Source organism: Chiloscyllium plagiosum, unplaced genomic scaffold (assembly GCF_037043375.1).
Source record: "Chiloscyllium plagiosum isolate Xiang-an unplaced genomic scaffold, Cpla_swu_hap1 HiC_scaffold_43, whole genome shotgun sequence".
NCBI classification, from domain to species: Eukaryota; Metazoa; Chordata; class Chondrichthyes; order Orectolobiformes; family Hemiscylliidae; genus Chiloscyllium; species Chiloscyllium plagiosum.
In genome coordinates, this window is record NW_028270181.1 from 32,914,892 (window position 1) to 32,937,330 (window position 22,439).

The 22,439-nt window shown below is 43.0% G+C and overlaps 1 protein-coding gene across 2 annotated transcripts in view; it reads left to right on the forward strand.

Annotated features, from left to right (window-relative positions):
* Nucleotides 1-22,439, forward strand: part of LOC122541740 (tetraspanin-5-like) — a 68,756-nt gene that overhangs the window by 36,279 nt on the left and 10,038 nt on the right. For both annotated transcript variants that reach the window (XM_043678633.2, XM_043678632.2), the window contains exons 4-5: nt 7,687-7,857; nt 8,368-8,493. In XM_043678633.2, coding sequence (XP_043534568.1) covers nt 7,687-7,857; nt 8,368-8,493 — 297 coding nt within the window. The remainder of the gene's footprint in view (nt 1-7,686; nt 7,858-8,367; nt 8,494-22,439) is intronic.

Genomic DNA, 22,439 nt, shown 5'->3' on the forward strand with positions numbered 1-22,439 from the left:
GTCACTCCACATTGAGCATGGCTGATCAGGAATTGTTTTATTACCCTCTGGTTTTAAATATAATGTCTCAGGTTTCTCACAAAGGTTAAAGTGTAGATCCTGTGCGTCCGAATGTGCCTACCTCTTGTCCCCTTTCCTGGGTGGACTTGTTGTCTTGTATATCCCACTACTGTTTTCTCTGTCCCATCTGCTATCACTGTTGTGCCCTCTTGCTCGCTCACTCTCTCATGCTCTCTCCTTTCCTCACCCACTCCTCTCTCATGCATTTGTATCTCACCTATTCTACAACCCTCACTCTCTCATGCCTTCTGTCTCACTCTCATTCCTTATGAAGAGCTTATGCCCAAATTGTCAATTCTTGGATACTGTCTGACCTGCTCTGCTTTTCCAGCACCACACTCCCGACTCATCCTGTCTCGTGCCCTTTTTCCCATTCTGTCTTCCTCTCTCCCTGTTCTCTTGTACCTTCTGTCTAGTTCCCTTTCTCTCAAGGCCTCTCTCTATTTAATTCGAATATCTGTCTTGCATCTCTATCTAAGTTATCATTTACACTTTGCTAGTTCTTCCCTGCTCTCCACCACTGATCCCGTACTGTCTCAATCAGTGGCAATTGGAGGAAGGATCAATAGGTGGAGGAAGCTGAGAACTAAGAGCTTTGTTCGGGTTTGAGGATACACCAAAGGATATTCAAGTCGTCATTGGACAAACATATGGACGTACATGGAATAGTGTAAGTTAGATGGGTTCAGATTGGTATGACAGGTCGGCGCAACGTCGAGGGCTGAAGGGCCTGTACTGTGCTGTAATGTTCTATGTTCTATTCCTAAAACCAGCAGTGAAGCTGGTCAGGTGTGATGGAGGGTCTGGGAACATAGCTATTAGGCATAGGAGAAATACTGGACTCAAATCATTTTGAAATATTGGACCTAGAGGCAGTTGGTGACTAGAAACTAGCAACATCCAGGGGTTACCATTGACCAGAACCTAAACTGAATTAGCCATATAACTACTGTGGCTACAAGATAGGCTAGAAGCTAGGAATCCTGCAGCAAGTAACTCATCTCCTGACTCCTAAACTCCATCATATCCAAATCACGGTGTGATGAAATACTCACTAATGCCTGACGGGGGCAGCTTCAACAACACTCAGGAAGGTTGATACCACTCAGGACAAAGCAGCCAGCTGGTTTGGCGCCACATCTAAAAACATCCACTCCCTCCACCACTGACATTCAGTAGTAGTAGTGTGTACAATCTACAAAGGTACACAACAGAAATTCTCTAAGGCTCTTTAGACAGCATTTTTGAAACTCACAACCACTTCCATCTTGAAAGACAAGGTCAACAGATACATGGGAACCCCACCCCCTGTAAGTTTCTCTTCAAGCTACTCACATACTGACTTGGAAACTTATGCACCCCCCTCCTCCCCCCCCCCCCACCCCCCCCCATTCCTTCAGTAAACACTGGGCCTCAGTGTTTCTTCATCTAATCATTACTTGTGAGCTTGCTGTGCAAATTTACCCCCAGTGGAATCAGTATTGTTTAATGGCAGACTGATGCCTTGGGATAATTCTCAGGGCCTGTTGTTGCTGGTGAAAGGCAGGCCTCTGAAAGGGTAGTTTGCTGAGCAGATTGTCCAGCGCTGAGCCAGCCTGCAACACCCCCAGGAGGTGCTAATCGACAAAGTGCAAAGATCCAAATTCCTGAGCACAGTGATCATGATCTGGTGGGAAGGGCAATCGAGTGTATTTGTGGGAGGTAAAACAGCACTGTGTGATTTGATTTTCTTTTGCTTTCAAGGATCATTTTTACGTTAGAATAGTCACATGAACTCAGAATCCTCGGGGTGCAGACACAGATTTCCTTGAAAGTGGCCTCACAGATAGACAGGGTGTTTGACATACTTGTCTTCCTCGGTCAGATGTTGAGTATAGGAGTTGGGACACATTTCACAGCTGTACAAGACATTGGTAAGACCACATTTAGAGTACTGCGTACAATTCTGATCACCCTGCTATAGGAAGAATATTATTAAAGAAGATTTACTAGGATGTTACTGAGACTGGAAGGATTGAGTCATAAGGAGAGGTAGGATAGGCTGGAACTTTTTTCCTGGAGCATAGGAAGGTGAGAGGTGATCTTAGAGGGTTTTACAATCACGAGTGGCATCGGTAAGGTGAATAGCCAAGGTTTTTTTCCTAGAGTAGGGGAGTCCAAAACTAGAGGGTTTAAGTGAGATTTAAAGGCACCTAAGGGGCAACTTTTTCGAACAGAGAATGGTGTGTATTTAGAACAAGCCACCAGAGGAAATGGTAGAAATGGGGACAATTACAACATTTAAAAGACATTTGGACGGGGGTGTGGATATGAAAGGTTTAGAGGGATATGGGCCAAACACAGGCAAATGGAACTAGTTCAGTTTAGGAAACCGGGTTGGCATGGACAAATTGGGCAGAAGGGTCTGTACACCTGTACAACTCTATAACTGTATGTCAACTTGCAAGAGTGGGTGGACCAAAGAATGAGATCAGATTAATCAAATTGGCAAGGGTAGCACCAAGGGAGAGTTCATTGAAAGTATTAGATATTGTTTCTTGGAGCAATATATCATGGAACTAATTAGAGAGCAGGCTATTCAGGATTTGATATTGTGTTGTGAGGTGGGATTAATAAATGATATCATAGTAAAGGATCCTCTTGACAGGAGTACTTAAAAGATGCTAGAATTTCAAATTCATTTTGAGGGCAAGAAAGTGGAGTCCCACACTAGCATTCTGCAGTTAAACAAAGGTAGTTACATAGACATGAGGACTGATCGAGCCCTGGGGGAACTGGGCAAATAGAATAAAAGTAAGGAAATTGATCAGCAGTGGCAGATGTTTAAGGAGATTCTCAATTGCTCCCATTCAGAGTCATAGAGTCAAAGAAATGTACAATACGGAAACAGATCCTTCAGTCCAATTTGTCCATTCCGACTAGATATCCGACATTAATCTACTGCCACTTGTAGCACTTGGCTCATATCCCTCTAAATCCTTCCTATTCATATACCCATCCAGATGCCTGTTAAATGCTATAATTGTACCAGTTTTCACCACTTCCTCTGGCAGCTCATTCAATGCAAGCACCACCCTCTGTGTGAAAAAGTTTAAAATGTATTATAGAATGGAAGGAAGATGGTTTAGCAAAGAAGTTAACGGGAATATAAAAACAAAACCTAAAGCATATCATAGGCGAATGGCAGACTGGAGGATTGAGAAACTTTCAAAGATCAATAAAAGGTTATGAAAAAAGTAATAAAAAGAGCAAAGGTAAATTAAGAAAGAAAAATACTGCAAAATATAAAAACACACAGGAAAAGCTACCATAAATATACAAAAGTAAAGAGAGTCGCTAAAGTGATTGTTGGTCCATTGGAGAATAAGACTAGGAAGTTAATAATGGGGAACACGGAAATGCTAGAGACAAAATCAATATTTTGCTTCAGTTTTCATGGTGGAGACACTAGTACCATCCCAGTAGTAATCAGGTAATGCAGAAGTTATGGAAAGGGAAGAACTTTGAATGATCATCACCACAGTACTGAGCAACCTGAAGGATTGAAGGTAGACAAGTCCCCAGGGCCTAACAGCCAACATTCTAGGGTCTTAAAGGAAGTAACAGAAGAGGTAGTGGATCCACTTGTAATATTCCAGAATTATTGAGATGCAGGAAAGGTTCCAGTGGATTAGAGAAATGCTAATACAACGCCTTTCTTCAAAAAGGGAGAGAGGCAGAAAGGCAGACAGACCAGTTAGTTTAACATGCATCTAACATGGACATTGTTAGAATCCATTATTAGGAAAGTAACAACAGGATATTTGGAAAATTAAAATGCAATACAGAGTCAGCATGGTTTTAAGAAGCATAAATCATGTTTGACTAATTGTCGAAGATGTAGCAAGCAATATTGATAATATGGATTCTGTGCTTCCAGTACATCTGGACTCTCAGAAGGCATTTGGTAAGGTACTGCACGAAAGGTTAACACACAAAGGAAGATCATACGCAAATAGGATAATATATTAGCTTTGAAGAGAATTGGCTAACCAACAGAAAGCCGAGAACTGAGATAAAAGGTTCTTTTTCTGTGTGGCAGGATGTAACTAGTGGGGTGCTGCAGGATTTGATGCTTGATCCCTAACTATTTTCAGAGCTGAAAATGTGTTGCTGGAAAAGCGCAGCAGGTCAGGCAGCATCCAAGGAGCAGGAGAATCGATGTTTCAGGCACGAGCCCTTCTTCAGGAAGGGCTCCTGCTCCTTGGATGCTGCCTGACCTGCTGCGCTTTTCCAGCAACACATTTTCAGCTCTGATCTCCAGCATCTGCAGTCCTCACTTTCTCCTAACTATTTTTAATCTATGTTAATGATCTGGATGTGGGATAGAAAGCGGTACGGTGGCTTAGTGGTTAGCACTGCTACCTCATAGCGCGAGGGACCAGGGTTTGATTCCGTTCTTGGGCGGGTGTGGAGTTTACACATTCTTCCCATGTCTGCATGGGTTTCCTCCAGGTGCTCTGGTTTCCTCCCATGGTCTGAAGATGAGCAGATTGGGTGGATTGGCAATGCTAAATTGCCCATAGTGTCCAGGGATGTGCAGGCTAGGTGGATTAGCCATGGGAAATGCAGGGTTACAGGGAAAGGGTAGAGGGATGGGTCTGGGTGGGATATTCTTTGGAGGATTGGTGTGGACTCGATGTGCTGAATAGCCGGCTTCCGCACTGTAGGGATTGTATGGGGTACTATAGCCAGATTTACAGATAGCACTAAAATAAGTGGGGAAGTAAGTTGCAATGAAGAAATAAGACTTTTGCAAATGGATATGAAAATGTAAGTTTGGCCAAAGTTTGCCTGATGAAGTTTAAGAAAGATAAATGTAACGTCAGTGGAATAGAAATGCCAGACTGCTTCAGTACAGAGGGATCTGAGTGTCCTCCTGCATGAATCAGAAAACTTGTATGCAGCTACAGCAGATACTAAGAAAGGCAAATGGCATTTTGGCATTTATTGCTTAAGGAACAGAATATACAAGTAGGGAAATGTTGCTGTAATTGTGCAGGCATTCGTGAGAGCACACCAAGAATAGAGTCATAGAGTCATAGAGTAATAGAGTCATACAGCACAGAAACAGACCCTTCAGTCCAACCCATCCTTGCTGACTAAGTTTCCCAACTTAAACTAGCCCATATCTCTCTAAATCGTTCCTATTTATATAGCTATCCAAATGCCTTTTAAATGTTGAACCTGCATCCACCACTTCCTCTGGCAGTTCATTCCAGATATGAACACTCTCTGTGAAAACATTGCCCCTCAGGCCCCTTTTAAATCTTTCTGCTCTCACCTTAAAAATATGCCCCCTAGTTATCTACGATTTTATAAATCTCTATAACTTCCTTTGCTCCAGTGAATAAAGTCCCAGCCTATCCAACCCCTCCTTATAACTCAAACCTTCTAGTCCTAGTAAATCTTTTAGAAATCCTTTCTAATTTAATAATATCCAGGGCACATTGTACTCCAAAAGTGGCTGCACCAACGTCCTATACAACATCAACATAACATCCCAACTCCTATATCCAATGGTCTGAGCAAGGAAGGCAAGCCTGCCAAATGCCTCCTTAACCATCCTATTGTATACAGTTTTGGTCCCCTTTCTTGATGAGGGACTTGTGCTGAAAGCAGTTCAGAGGAAGTTCACTAGATTGATTCCAGAAATAACGGGCGTGTTTTATGAAGAGAGATTGATTAGATCTCTGCTTGCTAGAGTTTAGGAGAATGAGAGATCTAATTGAGGTATATATGATGCTAAAGGAAATTGACAAAGTAGATGTAGAGAGGATGTTCCCTCATGTGGGGCAATCTGGAACAAGAGGTCATAACTTTCGAATTAAGGGTCGGAGATATAAAACAGAAGAGAAATCTCTTAAAGAATTGTGAATCTGTGGAATTCACTCCCCAGGATGTTCTGGATGCTGGGACATTGAGTAAATTTGAGGGGAAAATGGACAGATTTTCCATTAGTAATGGGTTGAAGGGTTATGGAGAGTGGACAGGAAAACGTAGTTGAGATTGAGATGAAATCAGCCACGATAGTATTAAAAGGATGCTTGAGGGGCTGAATGCCTACTCCTGTTTCTCGTTCTTATGTTCTTACCCCAATGTCATTCTCTCTGTCTCTCAGATCCTAGTTTGTCAGAACTGGAATCTCTCATCCTATCGGGCACATTAGCTACCAACTGCTGCTTTACCCCCAGGTAGAAAATTGTGCCATGACTGAGGTCCACGTACAGGGTTTGATGAAACCTGTGTGATGGGCACGGGAAGGTATCCATCGCACTTGGAAAGATTAGATTAGATTAGATTAGATTACATTACATTACAGTGTGGAAACAGGCCCTTCGGCCCAACATGTCCACACCGACCCGCCGAAGCGCAACCCACCCATACCCCTACATTTACCCCTTACCTAACACTACGGGCAATTTAGCATGGCCAATTCACCTGACCTGCACATCTTTGGACTGTGGGAGGAAACCGGAGCACCCGGAGGAAACCCACGCAGACACGGGGAGAATGTGCAAACTCCACACAGTCAGTCGCCTGAGGCGGGAATTGAACCCGGGTCTCAGGCGCTGTGAGGCAGCAGTGCTAACCACTGTGCCACCGTGCCGCCCACTAAAGGGGAAGGTTCAGTGAGATCAGGCTCAAGGTTTCAGTTTAGAGGATGTTAAGAGGGCTTAAGGATTTAAAAGGTACAAACATTGGAGCTCATGACTGAGTTTTTTGATGAATCTTTGACATGAGAGATTAGAGACTCATCAAGTCATATATCGAGTTGTACACCATGGACCTTCGGTCCAACTTATCCATGCTGATCATGTATCCTAAATCAATCTAAACCCATTTTGCCAGCACTTGGCCGATATCCCTCTAAATCCTTCTGAATCGTATACCCATCCCAGATGCCTTTTAAATGCTGTAGTTGTACCTATCTTCCACCACTTCCTCTGGCAGCTCATTCCATACATGCACCAACCTCTGCAGGAAAAGGTTGCCTCTTAGGTCCCTTTTAATCTCTCCCCTCAAACTATGTCCTCCAGTTTTGGACTCCCCCACTCTGGGGAAAAGACCTTATCCAAGCCCCTCAAGATTTACAAACCTCTATAAGATCACCCCTCAGCCTTCGATGCTCCAGGGAAGACTGCCCCAGCCTCTCCTTAGAGTGCGAACCTTCCAATCCTGGCAACATCCTTGTAAATCTTTTCTGAACCTTTTCAAATTTCACAACATCCTTCCTATTCCAGAGAGACCAGAATTGAACGCAGTATTCTGTAAGTGGCCTAACCAATGTCCTGTACTGCCTCAACGTGATCTCTGGACCCCTATCCTCAATGTACTGACCAATAAAGACAAGTGTACCAAATGCCTTATTCACTATCCTATCGACCTGTGACTCCACTTTCAAGGAAATATGAAATGGCACTCCAGGATGATAGAGCTCGAGATTTATTTGAGGATGGGAATGTGGAACATTCCATCATTATTGGACCAGTCAGTTGAACAGAAACTAGGAGCCAAATGAACAGCAGCTTGTCTAGCTGACATTGATTTTAACCAGCTCAATTCTCTGGATTTTTCCTTTTGTAGTTTTCAATAACCATCGGAACCATCTTCACCGTGGAACTCGTGGCTGGAATTCTGGCCTTCGTGTTTCAAGACACTGTGAAGGAACATGTGCAGAAGTTCATTCGCGATAATATCAAGGTGTATCGTGATGATATAGATCTTCAGAACCTCATCGATGCAGTGCAGAAATATGTACGTGAGCATGTTCTTCATCCTTCATTCCCTTGCTGTCACTGGGCAATAGACAGTATGTTGCTGCTGGAAACTGTGCAGCTGACAATGGGATCCTTGCTGTTTTGCTGGAAATGTTCCGTGTTACATCCCATGTTTGACTTATGGGTTTCCCTGTCTTCGGATTGTGGTGGGCTTTGAACCAGGGGTCCCGATATTGACTTTTTAAAATTCATTCAGGAAACATGGGCATTACTGGCAGGCCCAGCACTTATTGTGCATCCCTAGTTACCCTTGAGAAGCAACCTTCTTGAACTGTTGCAGTCCATGTGTGGAGTTAATGGGGCTTTGGAGACAAGAAGATTGCAGTAGGATGCAGTAAACCATGTGCTCGTTTTTGAAGTTTTGTGGTTTTGAAAAGTCTCCTGTTTGGCTTTGCTTAGGGCCTGTTGAGGTATTCAATTCAGTGTCACTTCTTTTCATTATTTCTCACTCTTTCTCTCTCTGCCTCCCCTGATCCAACCCTTTCAGATGCAGTGTTGCGGGGCTGCTGGCCCTGATGACTGGAATAGCAATCTTTACTTCAACTGTTCAAAGGAAAACACCAGCCGGGAGCGATGTGGTGTCCCCTTCTCTTGTTGTTTGCCTGACCCAGCTGTAAGTAGTTATAATAGTAAAGGTGATAAATCTTTACTCATTAAAATAGGAAACTATTTTAATCATCCAAAGATTAGACCCATAGAGTGCACTCAAGGGAATAATAGGAGACAAATACCAACAGGAGTTCTTGAGAAAGGGAGAGACCAAGGTAGGGGGTGTACGTCAGAGGTACATAGGCATTGAGAAAGTAAGGAGAGGTTTAGAATAGTTTGTTGTAACACAGTAAAGAACATACCTTTCAGCTCAAGAATTTTGCCCTCTCCCCCTCTCAAATGACACTTCCAAAAGAAGCAAACTGTACGTTGGACCTTAACCTCACACAGACTCTACCTCCTTCCATAAATCAACACACCAATCCATCACCAATCCTTCACTTAAGCCTCTTCCTGCCCCACTGAACTTACCTCTACCTAACCTGACTCTATTTCCACCACCTCTTCCATCTCCCCACTCCTGCCACCTTCACACCCCTTATTTAGTGTATCATGTGATTCATCTGTACATCCATTGCACAGTTTCTAGTTTCTGGCCATAGCTGCCTTCCCTTCTCCATGACTGTGCAACACATCCATCCGCATCAGGATGGTCTGAATATTCTTTGCTTCCTCCAAAATGAGGTCTGAGCTGTCCCCATCCACCAGTCCTCCATTCGCCCGGCCAAACCCATTGTCGATTTGAACAGCTTAGCTTTTAACTCTACACACTTTCTTTCGGTCAAAGGTGTGGCCAAGCGTACCCGCATGTGTTACAGTAATGCTTGTCTCTTTGTGGAGAGTGAGGAACATTCTTGGTTCTAGCATCATATAGTCATTCAGCACAGAAACAGACCCATTGGTCCAACCAATTCATGCCAACCATAATCCCAAACTAAACAAGTCCCATCTGCCTGCACTTGAGCCATATCACTCCAAATATTTATTATCCATGTACTTACCAAATGTCTCTTAAACATTAAAAGACTGTAACTGGACCTGCATCTACCACTTCTTCTTCAAAAAATTCATACCACACAAGAATCACACTCCATGTAAAAGAAATTGCCCCTCATGTCTTTTTTTTAATGTTTCTCCCCTCACCTTAAAAATATGCCCTTAGTCTTGAAATCCCCAACTCTAGGAAAATGACACTGGCCATTCACTTTATCTATATCCCTCATTATTCTATAAACCTCTATTAGGTAGCCTCTTAACCTCCTGTGCTCCAGTAAAATAAAGTTCCAGCCTCTCCTGACAACTCATACCTTCCATTCCCAGCAACATCCTCGTAAATCTCTTCTGAACCATCTCCAGCTTAATATCCTTATTGTTGCTCCAATCCTATTCAGACTCCTTCCTGATACATCGATGATCAATGCTGCTTCCTGCTCTCACCTGGAATTGCAAAACTTAATCAATTTTGCTCTCAGTTTCCAATACAAAATCACCAACTCTAATGCTTACTTTGACTATGTTCCTTTCTACCAGTTTCTCTGCCTTTTCCTCCTACAACAACAATAGGGTTCCCCTTGTCCTCAGTTTCCATTCGATCAGTATTTGAAAGATTATCCTCAGCCACCTCCAGAGAATGCCACCACCAAATATATCTTCCGACCCCATCATTCTCAGCATTCCGTAGGGATCATGCCCTTTGCTACTCCCTGGTTCACTCCTTCATCACTCCCAACACTTCCCATGCAGTCTCAGAAGGTAAATGACATTTGCCCCTTACACCTCCTCCATCCTCACTGTCCCAAGGTCCAAACACACCTTCCAGATGAAGGGACATTTCACTTGTACTTGGTTCAATTTTCTTGTTTCATTCATTGACGGGATGAGGGTGTCACTGGCTCGGCAAGCATTTATTGCCCATCCCAGAGGGCAGCTAAGAGTCAACCACATGTTTGTGGTTTTGGAGTCAGGTGTCAACCAGATCAGGTAAGGTGGCATCCTTCCACAAAAGGACACTTGTGAACAAGATAGGTTTTTCCGACAATCAAAAATGGTTATCAACAGACTCATAATTCCAGATTTTTAAAATTAAATTCAAATTCCACTATTTGCTGCAGCAGCATTTGAACCTGGATCCCCAAAACAGCCTCTGGATTAACAGTCTAGCAACTTCCCATGTGAATCTGTCTACTGCATTTGCTGCTCACAATGCAGTCTCCCTTGAACTGGAGAAACCAGACTGGATTAGCATGTCCACGCAGTCTGTAAGAATGACCTGTCTTTCCAGTTGCTTGCCATTTTAACATGTCACCTTGCTTGTATGTTAAAATTTCTGTCCTGCTACAGTGTTCCAATGAAGCTCAACACAAACCAGCCTAGATACCTCAAACTCTGTTCCACTCTCTCCTCTTCTCCCTTTGTCATCAGCGTAAAAACTATTCTCAGTTCTAAAGAAAAGTCAGATTGGACTCAAAATGATAATTCTTTCCCCATAGAATATGCCAGGCCTGCTGAGATTCTCCAGCATTCCCTGTTTTTATTTAAGATTTCCGGCATTCAAAGTACTTTACATTTTTTTCCTCACTGGGTGTTTATTCTTCCAAAAGCAAAGTCAAGCACACTCACTCACCTGTGTCTCGAATCAGCTATGCTCTGCAACAAACACTGACAGTTCATTTGGAGGGAAGGATAGTAATCAATAGCATTTCTCATGTTGGTGTAGTTTCTCCAAACACCAAAATGGCCACCAGCTGATAATATCAGCTGTCTGTGTCCGGCTTCAGGATACTTCCACACATTTGTGCATTGACATCAGTGCCAACATCAAAAATTGTTAAAATTGTACTATAACCTGTTTGTATTGGCTTCCTGGAGCATTGGGGGAAATGAATCATCACAGTCAGTCTGACAGGGGAAGGCAGAAAAATATTGGCTAAAGACACTACAGTACGTTTAATTTGTTGAAGTGTTTCTATTGTGACTTTTTAATTATGGGTAAAATATCTTTGGCCCAGCTGACCAGAATTTAGGGTAGCATGGTGGTTCAGTGGTTAGCACTGCTGCCTCACAGCACCAGGGACCTGAATTCAATTCCAGCCTTGGGTGACTGTCTGTATAGAGTTTGCACATTCTCCCCATGTCTGCATTGGTTTTCTCCAGGTGCTCTGGTTTCCTCCCACAGTCCAAAAATGTGAATTGGCCATCCTAAATTGCCCATAGGGATATGTAGGTTAGGTACATTAGTCAGGGATAGGGGAATAGGTTTGGGTGGGATACTCTTCAGAGGGTTGGTGTGAACTTGTTGAGCTGAAGGGCCTGCTTCCACTCTGTAGAGATTGTACGATTCTAGGATGATTGGGGGTAGTAAATTGTCTGGATATCTGGTCGGCATGGACGGGTCTGTTTCCATGCTGTACATCTCTATGACTGTATGAATCTATGACTCCCTAGTTGTGTAACTGGAGTATTGTCTCAAAGTTATTTGCGAAAACAAATCGATGTCAAATCCAACTTGCCGTTAGTGTAGCTTCAGACCACAATCCCTTATAAAATCTCCCGACACTTTGGAATGGTTTCGGTGTTCTATTTACGTGCTCAATCTGCCATCTAGAGGTGGTGTTTGAACCATTTGCAGCTACCTCTTCACTTCCAGTCTTCATAAAATGGCAAAGAAACAATGTTAGAGCTGCAACACTCCATAAGACAGAATAGGCCTTTCAGCACAGTCTGCTCCACCATTCAATGAGAGATCAACTGATCTGATAATCCTCAACTCCACTTTCCCGTTGTTCCCATAACCCTCGATACCCTTACTTATGAAAAATATGTCTGTCTCAATATTGAATATACTTAATGACACAGCCTCAAAAGCCAACTCTAGTAAAGAATACCACAGAGAAGAAATTTCTTCTAATCTGTCTTCAATGGGCAACCCCTTACTCTAAGATTATACTCTCTGGTCCTGGAAACAACTTTTCTACATCAAATCCCGAACAATGTTGCATGTTTCAATAAGATCGCCTCATGCTTCTAAACTTTAATAAGAGCAGGGCAAATCTCTCAACCTCAACTCATAAGACAACCTCATCTCATAGCTGGGATTGGTCGATTGAACTTTCTCGAGTGTGCTTTCAATGTCATTATATCTTTCTAAGATAAGGGGCCAAAAACCATTCTCTGTATTCCAACTTGGTTTGCCTCTGTATTATTCACTGAACTTGGATGCACACTTTTTTTGATTCATTCATTCATTTCAAGGGGGTCTGATCACCCATGCAGACCTCGAGGGGGGTACTTTCACATCCTTGGGCTTCTCATACTCAGAGGGGCACTGTGCTGTCCAGACTGTTTCCCCCCCCCCCCCCCGCCCACCCCTGCTCTTTAGTAGCTGCGGTCATTCTCTACAGTTTCCTAATCACCGTCTAGGCACTGACAGAAACCTACAGACCCTCCCTCTCTGCCTCCTCATGCCCAGACGACAGCCTGCTCCTCTGGGCTCCTCACTGTACCCAGCTTGCAGCTCACTGAGGACATCATTCTCTCTCCTGAAATAAGCTGTAAGCTCAGACAACTTCACCTCCCTTGGATTCTTCCCCCTTCCCCACAATCGCCATTGCCGCTGGGGATAGCTACTGCTGCAAATGGGGAAAGTGGGGAATGGTAAGTCAGGGAGCAGCACGAGTTCCCGTTATAGAATGAAAAGGGCAGTACATACTCAAACAAGGCTATATATCCGTAGGTTATAAGGGGAGCTAGCTCAGGTGAATTGAAATCAAAACTTTTTAGGTAAAACAGTATTGGAATAATGGGAGGCCTTTGCAAAGAAGATGATTCAGATGCAGAATAAGCGTATTCCAATGGGGGAACAGAAAGAGGTCCAGGACTAGAGCTCTCTGAACGATTGAAGATGTTGAGATTAAAATGAGGTACAAGAAGTAGGTTTATGACCTTCACATTACAATTGAGAGTCGGACCTGATCAAGGAGGTACAGAAAAGATCAACACGAGGAGACATGGGAGAATAGATTACTGATTAAGATAAAAAGCATTGAAAATTTGTTTTACATAGAGATGTAAAAATGTTGTGAAAGGTGAGTGGGACTGATTTAGGAGCAAATTGTTGATCTTGCATTTGTCTTCACTGTGGATGAGGATAAAATAATGTAGCAGGAAAAAGGAGATAGTTGAGATATTGGATCAAAGTAAATAAAGAGAATGTAATTAAAATGTTGGCAGTTCTTAAAGTAGAAAAAATCACCAGATCCATGTTAAAATAACTCGACAGAGGCATTCTGTCACCAAGTTACCCTTTTAGTATTTACACACGCATAGTACATGACATTGACCCTGCTGGCTCAGAGCCAGCTACTAGGTGCTCCTATCTGTCAGCTCTCTGACTGGGGCAAAGAGACAAAAAAACTGCAGATGCTGGAATGCAAAGTGGACTGGCAGGAAGCTGGAAGAACACAGCAAGCCAGGCAGCATCAGGAGGTGGAGAAGTCAACGTTTCAGGTGTAATCCTTCTTCAGCACCCTTATTGGACCAGGTTAACAGCCCCAATCAAGGAATTCAAATTCCACCTTCGAACTTAGAATCCCTACAGTGTGGAAACAGGCCATTTGGACCAACAGGTCCACATTGACCTTCCGAAGAGTAACCCATCCAGACCGATTCCCCTATATTTACCCCTGACTAATACACTTAACCTACACATCCATGAACACTATAGGCAATTTAGCATGGCCAACCCACCTAACCTGCACATCATTGGATTGTGGGAGGAAACCGGAGCACCCAGAAGAAACCCACGCAGACACGGGGAAAATGTGCAAACTCCACACAGACAATCGCCAAAGGTTGGAATCAAACCCAGGTCACTGGTGCTGTGAGGCAGCAGTGCTAACCATTACGCCACCGTGCCGCCACATGGCTGGCCTCATTCCAATCACTACAACTATGTTCAAGTTTCCTGAGTGACATGGCTGCTGAGTCATGGAGAATTGCACAAGTTACAACACCATTTAAAAGAGGGATTATTCTTGCAACTGTAGGCCAGTCATCATAATGTAGGTGAAAATGTGTTGCTGGAACAGCGCAGCAGGTCAGGCAGCATCCAGGGAACAGGAGAATTGACGTTTCGGGCATAAGCCCTTCTTCAGGAATGAGGAAAGTTTGTCCAGCAGGCTAAGATAAAAGGTAGGGAGGAGGGACTTGGGGGAGGGGCGTCGGAAATGCAATAGGTGGAAAGAGGTCAAGGTGAGGGTGATAGGTCAGACTGGGGTGGGGGCGGAGAGATCAGGAAGAAGATTGCGGGTTAGGAAGGCGGTGCTGAGTTCGAGGGATTTGACTGAGACAAGGTGGGGGGAGGGGAAATGAGGAAACTGGTGAAATCCGAGTTCATCCCTTGTGGTTGGAGGGTTCCTAGGCGGAAGATGAGGCGCTCTTCCTCCAACCGTCGTGTTGTTGTGGTCTGGCGATGGAGGAGTCCAAAGACCTGCATGTCCTTGGTGGAGTGGGAGGGGGAGTTGAAGTGTTGAGCCACAGGGTGGTTGGGTTGGTTGGTCCGGGTGTCCCAGAGGTGTTCTCTGAAACGCTCCGCAAGTAGGTGGCCTGTCTCCCCAATATAGAGGAGGCCACATCGGGTGCACAGGATGCAATAGATGATGCAAAAGGTAGGGAGAAGTCCCTCCTCCCTACCTTTTATCTTAGCCTGCTGGACACACTTTCCTCATTCCTGAAGAAGGGCTTATGCCCAAAACGTCGATTCTCCTGTTCCCTGGATGCTGCCTGACCTGCTGCGCTTTTCCAGCAACACATTTTCAGCTCTGATCTCCAGCATCTGCAGACCTCACTTTTTCCCATCATAATGTAGGTGATGGCAAATCCCTTAGAGACGAAAAGCTAGGCCAAAAATAATTATCTTATAAAATATACAGACTGATAAATGAAAGTCAGAAAAAGAACATAGGAGCAGAATTAGGCCATTCAGCCTCTCCAACCTGTTCCACCATTCAACGAGATCATGGTTGATCTGTGACCTAAATTGATTGACCTGCTTTTCAACAAAAATATATCTATCTCAGATTTAAACTTAACAAATGATCCTGCATCCACTACCATTTCTGTAGAGAGTTCCAACCCTCTACCACCCATTGCATATAGAAGTTCTTCCTAACATCTCTACAGGATGGTCTAGTCCTAGTTTTTAGGTTATGTGCCCATCTGAGAATCCCCAAGCAATTGAAATACTTTATTTACCCTTTCTTCGATCAGATCCTTAACCTTCTAAATTCTAGGGAAAACAGGACTAATTTGTATAATCTCTGCTCACAACTTAACCCCGAAGTCCAGGTATCATTCTTGTAGTGCTCTAAGACCTTATTTCTGAATATTAGGTGTCCGAATCTGCTCACAATACTCCAAAGTGGGGTCTAACCAGGCTTTTTTTATAATTGCAGCATATCATCTGCATCCTTTATATTCTAGTCCTCTAGATGTAAAGGTCAGCATTCCATTAGCTATCTTTGTTATTTTCTGCACATGCTCCTGAGATTTTAAAGATGTATACATCTGAACTTCCAAGTATCTTTGGATATCCGCTGTATTTAAAGTACCCTGATCTATCCTTTCTTGGTACAAAATAATACATTGAAATCCATCTGCCACAGTTTTACTCATTCTCCTCGTTTATCACTATCTTTTTGTAATTTTATATTGCCTACAATGCTGCTTAACTTCGTCATGATCAAATTTGAATATATGACCTTCTACGCCATTATCCAAGTTGGTAATACATAATATGAATAACTAGCCCCTAACACAGATCCTTGAGGAACACCAAAGGTCACATCCTGCCAATTTGAGTACCTATCAATTACCCCAACTTTCTGTCACTTACCACTCAACCAGTTTCCCAACCATGTCAGTAATTTGCTCTCAATTCCATGGGTTTCTGTCTTAGTTAAAAATCTTTTATGTGACCTTATCAAATGCCTTCAGGAAGTCTGTATAAATAACATTCATAGACACTTCCCTGTCACCCCTTCAAAATATTCAGTGACGTTTGTCAGGTACAATCTATCTATCGTGAATCCATACTGGGCTCTCCCTGATTGATTGAAAGTTTTCAAGGTATTCAGTTACCGATCTTTGAATATAGACTTCAACAGTTTACCCAACATAGATGGGGAAACTGTTACAGGCTAGATGTCTGTAGTTCCCTGGATGTCCTCCTCCTTAACAAGCAGAGTGACATGCAATTTTCCAAACCAGAGGGATGACTCCTGTACTGGAAAAGCACAGCAGGTCAGGCAGCATCCAAGGAACAGGAGAATCGACGTTTCGGGCATAAGCCCTTCTTCAGGATGACTCCTGTAGCTAGGGAACTCTGAAAGATTATAGTTAGGGTGTCCACAATGTGCCCCTTTAACATCCTTTAAAACCATCAGGTGGAAACCATCAGGCTTTGGGGATTTGTCACTCTTTAATTTCATTAATTTCTCCTTACTGACATTTTACTTACCCAATGCACTAATAAATTCCTCGGTAGTTCTGGCAAGCTATCTCATTTTCTCCTTTAAATACTGAGGCAAAGTAATTATTGAATATATCTGCCATTTGTGTATAATCATTGACAATATCCCCACTTTCAGACTTTGGTGAAATTACTCCTGACTACCCGCTTTATCTTTATGTAACTACAACATTTCTTCTTACTGATTTCGGTGTCCCTTGCTGATTTTTCTGGAACTTGGAGCTTTTCCCTCTCAAGGGTTTAAACTGGTTTTGTATTATGTAAATAGTTCTTTAGACAACTTCCACTGTTCTTCAGTTGTTTTACCTGATAGCACATTTTCTCAGTTTATTGTGGACAGTTTCTGTCTCATCTCATCAAAGTCGGTAGCTAATTTGAGCTTTTATTTTCTGATGCTGGACTGAATTTTATGATCACTATCTATAGAGTCATACAATATGGAAACAGACCCTTCAGTTTGACCAGTCCACACATACAGTACAGAAACCCATCCATTGGTTCAACCAATCTATGCCAACCATAATCTCAAATTAAACTAGTCCCACCTGCCTGCACTTGGCCCATATCCCTGTAAACCTTCCTATTAATGTGCTTATTCAAATGTCTTTTGAATGTTGTAATTGCAGCCGCATTCACCACTTTCTCTGGCAGTTCGTTCCATTTATGAACCAATCTCTGTGTGAAAATGTTGCCACTCATGTTCTTTTTAAATCTATCTTCTCTCACCTTAAAAATATGACCCATAGGTTTGAACACTCCCATCTTAGAAAAATGACCCTGCTCATTCCCTTCATGATTTTATAAAACTCAATAAGGCCACCCCTCAACCTCATACACTTCAGTGAAAAAAATTCCCAGCCTATTCAACCTCCTGAAATCTCAAACCCTCCATTCCAGGTAAAACCTGGTAAATCCTTTCTGAACCCTCTCCAGTTTAATAATATCCTTTCTATAACAGGGCAACCAGATCTGCACACATTACTCCAGAAGAGACCTATACAACCTCAACATGATATCCCAACTCTGATACTCAAAACTCGAAGCAATTTCCTTCATACAAAACCATGCTGACTATACCTAATCAATCCTCAGCTTCCCAACTGTATGTAAATCCTATCATTCAGAATCACCTCCAACGATTTGTCCATTATTGATGTTAGATTCACAGACCTATAGTTTCAAACTTGTTCTTACAGCTTTTCTTAATGGCACAATAGCTACCCTCCAGTCCCGCGATACTTAATCTTTGTTTATAGATGATACAAATATTTCTGCTAGGTGCCCTGTAATTTCCTCCCTAAATTCCCACAGTGTCCTCGGATACACTTGATCAGTCCTGGAAATTTATCTACCTTTATGGGTGACACGGTGGCACAGTGGTTAGCACTGCTGCCTCACAGCACCAGAGACCTGGGTTCAATTCCCACCTCGGCAACTGTCTCCCCGTGTTTGCGTGGGTTTCCTCCCACAGTCCAAAAATGTGCAGGTTAGGTGAATTGGCCATGCTAAATTGCCTGTAGTGTCAGATGAAGGGGTAAATGTAGGGGAATGGGTCTGGGTGGGTTGCTCTTCAGAGGGTCGGTGTGGACTTGTTGGGCCGAAGGGCCTGTTTCCACACTGTAAGTAATCTAAATGTTTATGTTTCCAAATTCTCCAGTCCTTCCTCTTCAGTAATGTGAACTGGTTTCAAAACATATTATTTGTTTCCCTAAGTTTTCCAGCCTCTATTTCCTTCGCAGCAGTAAGCACTGATGCAAAATATTAATTTAATATCTCTCCCATCACCACGCTGATCTTTAAGGGGTCCTACTCTCTCTCTAGTTGCTCTCTTGTTTTTAATGTATTTGTAGAATCTTTTTAAGATTATCTTTAACCTCATCTGTGAAGGCTATCTCAAATCTCAAAATTTGCCTTGCTGATTTCCTCCTTAAGAGTGCCCCTGTACTCTTTATAACCTTCAAGAGATTCAGTTGATCCCAGTTGTCCATATCTAATGCATCAATCTTTTTTACTCTTGACTGGAGCCTCAATATCGTTATTCATCCATTGTTCCCTAATCTTACCAGTGCTGTCTTTCAGTCCAACATAATCCTTTTAAACTCTTGTCATCATACTTTTGAAAGCCTCCTACTTATCAGTCGTCCCCTCACCTGCACACATCTACTCCAATCAACTTTTGAAAGTTCTTGTTTCATATCTTTAAAATTTGCTTTATTCCAATTACGAACTTTAACTTTTATGGAAGACTTATCCTTTTCAGTGTTTTAAAACTAATGGTGTTATGATCACCAATCCCAAAGTGTTCCCTTACTCACCTGCCCTGCCTTATTTCCCAAGAGAAGTTCAAGTTTTATTCCTTCTCCCACTGGAACATTTATATAGCAATAAAGAAAATTTTCTTGAACATGTTTAACAAATTCTTCACCATCCAAAACTTTAACACAATGGCAGTCTCAGTCAATATTATTTGGTAAATGTTTATGCGCAGTGAGGTCACTGATGAAATCCAACTGATTTCTCATTACTAAATCAAATATTGCTTGTCCCCTTCTTGCATCCTGGACATATGGCTGTAGGAAACTATCCCAGACATTCTCCAGAAATTCACTGCCTTTCTGACAGGTGCTTGACTTTTTCAATTTATCTTAAATTTGAAATTCTCCACTAATACTACTCTGGCTTGACTTCACACATGCCAGATTTCTGCATTTATACAATCAAGCCCTTCAGAACTGCTACCAGGAGCTCCGTACGCAACATGTATTATGATTACAGATACTCTATTGTTCTTCAGTTCTACTCAGACAGTCTCCACAGGTTGCTTTCTTTTCATTATATCCTCCCTCACTACTGAAGTAATTTTGTTTCTAATCAGTAAGGCTATTCCAACTCCTTTAGGAGAAAGTGAGGACTGCTGGAGATCAGAGCTGAAAATGTGTTGCTAGAAAAGCGCAGCAGGTCAGGCAGCATCCAAGGAGCAGGAGAATCGACGTTTCAGGCATGAAGAAGGGCTCATGCCCGAAACGTCGATTCTCCTGCTCTTTGGATGCTGCCTGACCTGCTGCGCTTTTCTAGCAACACATTTTCAGCTATTCCAACTCTTTTGCCATTTTCCCAGTCTGTCCTGTATACCTTATAAACCAGGAGAAAGTGAGGACTGCAGATACTGGAGATCAGAGTCAACAGTGTGGTGCTGGAAAAGCACAGCAGCTCAGGCAGCAAGCGTGGAGCAGAAGTATCAACGTTTCGGGCAAAAGCCCTTCATCAGGAAGGCCTATAAACCAGTATATTTAGTTCCCAGTCCTGACCATTCTATAGCTATGTCTCATTATTGGCTAATATATCATAATCTCGAATTTTAATTTGTTCCTACAACTCATTTCATGTATTCCTTACACTGCATGCATTTGTTCACAGAACTCTTATTTGGGTCATAGACTGTAACTTGTCCCTCAGCACTGATGACCTGTTCACCTGTTTACTATTTCTCTTTGATCAATTCACTTCTTAACGTTTTGCTATTAGCTGCTGTATTGGGGGTAGGATCTGAGTGTTTTGTTGCTTTCTGTCCAATTGATTGTTTTTGAAACTGTAACAACTTCATTGTGACCCTCCCCCCAACAGGTTTAATTAGTGTAGTCACAAGGACTTTAGCCTTTCCTTTCCAGCACTGGTCCCAAATCAGTTCAGGTGGCACCCATACTGAAGTTACCATTCCCTCCTCTCCCAATACTGATGCCCGTGCTGCACGAAATGGAACTCCTCGTTCCTAAACCATCCTTTAACCATGTCTACTTCCTTAATCTTTTCATTTTTATGCCAATTTGCACACTGCTTGGGTAATAATCCAGAGATTATAACCCTTGAGGTCCCTTTCTTTAATTTTGTTTCTAATTCCTGGTATTCCCCAAACAGGACCTCTTGTCTACTCATGTCAATGTTATCAGTCACAATATTGAACACATCAACAGAATCCTCCCCCTCCCACTCAATATCCTTTCATGTCGGTTGGAGATGTCCCTTACCTTGAGCACCAGGCAGGCAACACACCATGTGGGACTCTCGGTTCTGATTGCAAGGATGCTATCTGCCCCCCCCCCCAATTATTAAATCACTATCACTTTAGTTTTTGCTCACCCTGCTTGAATGGCCTCCTGTACCACAGGGCGATGGCCAGTTTGCCCATCCTCCCCACTGGCCTTTTCTTCATCCACACAGGGAGCTGTTGGACAATGTTAAAAGCTGAGGTTACTCCAATGTTGAATTTGTGATCCTGCTAACCGCCTCACTTGTAGACACACCCTCCTGTCACTGACCACCAGCCAAATTGAAGTAGATTAGATTCTCTACAGTATGGAAACAGGTCATTTGGCCCAACATGTCCACACCAACCCTCTGAAGGGTTACCCACCCACACCCATATCCATATCCTATATTTACCCCTGACTAATGCACGTAACACTATGAGCAATTTAGCATGGCCAGTGCCCCTGGCCTGTACAACTTTCGATTGTGGGAGGAAACCAGAGCACCCAGAGGATGCCCACGGGGCGAATGTGCAATCTCCACACAGAGAGTCCCCCAAGGGATTCCCAAGGCTGGAATCGAACCCAGGTCTCTGGCGCTGTGAGACACCAGTGCTCACCACTGAGCCACTGTGCCACCCTTAAACCTACAAGGTGTAACTGTCTCCTGAAGCACAGTATCCAGGTAAGTCTTCCCTTCCCTGGTGTGTCGCAGTGTTTGAACCCCAGACTCCAGCTCAACAACTCGGAGCTGGCATTCACTTGCTGCAAATGTGGTCATAATGGACCATTGTGAAGTCTGTCAACTCCCATATTATGCAGGTACAACAACCCAACCCTGAATCTCAATTTTATTTAATAAGTTTTACATTTTTTTTGCAATTTCCTACTGATTTTTATTTTTTAGTTTGTAAAATATTTCTCTTATTTACCTTTAATCCGAAAGCACCTTAGAATAGGTATTCAAATTAGCAGCTACCAAACAATGAACTTTTCCTATGTTTTTCCTACTTTATTCCCCACTCTTTCTGATCGAGTCTCTGCCATTCTTATTCTTCCCAAGAGAAGGTCGAGTTTTGTCAGTTCTTTATTGCAGTTCTAAAGCAATCAGCACACTCATCATCAGCCTTTCTGGTTAAGTCAATGGTCAACAGCAAATAGTGGGAATAGCTAGTTACCATTCAGGTTTTGGTTACTTCACTACAGATACAAAAAAAACAGACCAAGAGAGGGAGGGAGATGGGGAGGGAGGGGGAAAGAGAGAGACACATGCACACACACACATACACAGGGAGGGAAAGACACAGAAAGACAGAGACAAAAAAAGACAGATTCAAAGAAACAGAGAGAGTCAGAGACAGGGACACAGAGAAGGGAGGGGGCAGAGAGAGAAAATGCATGTGTCTGCCGGTTTCTGCCCCTACATTGTTCACACACTCTGTGTTCATCCACCCAGGA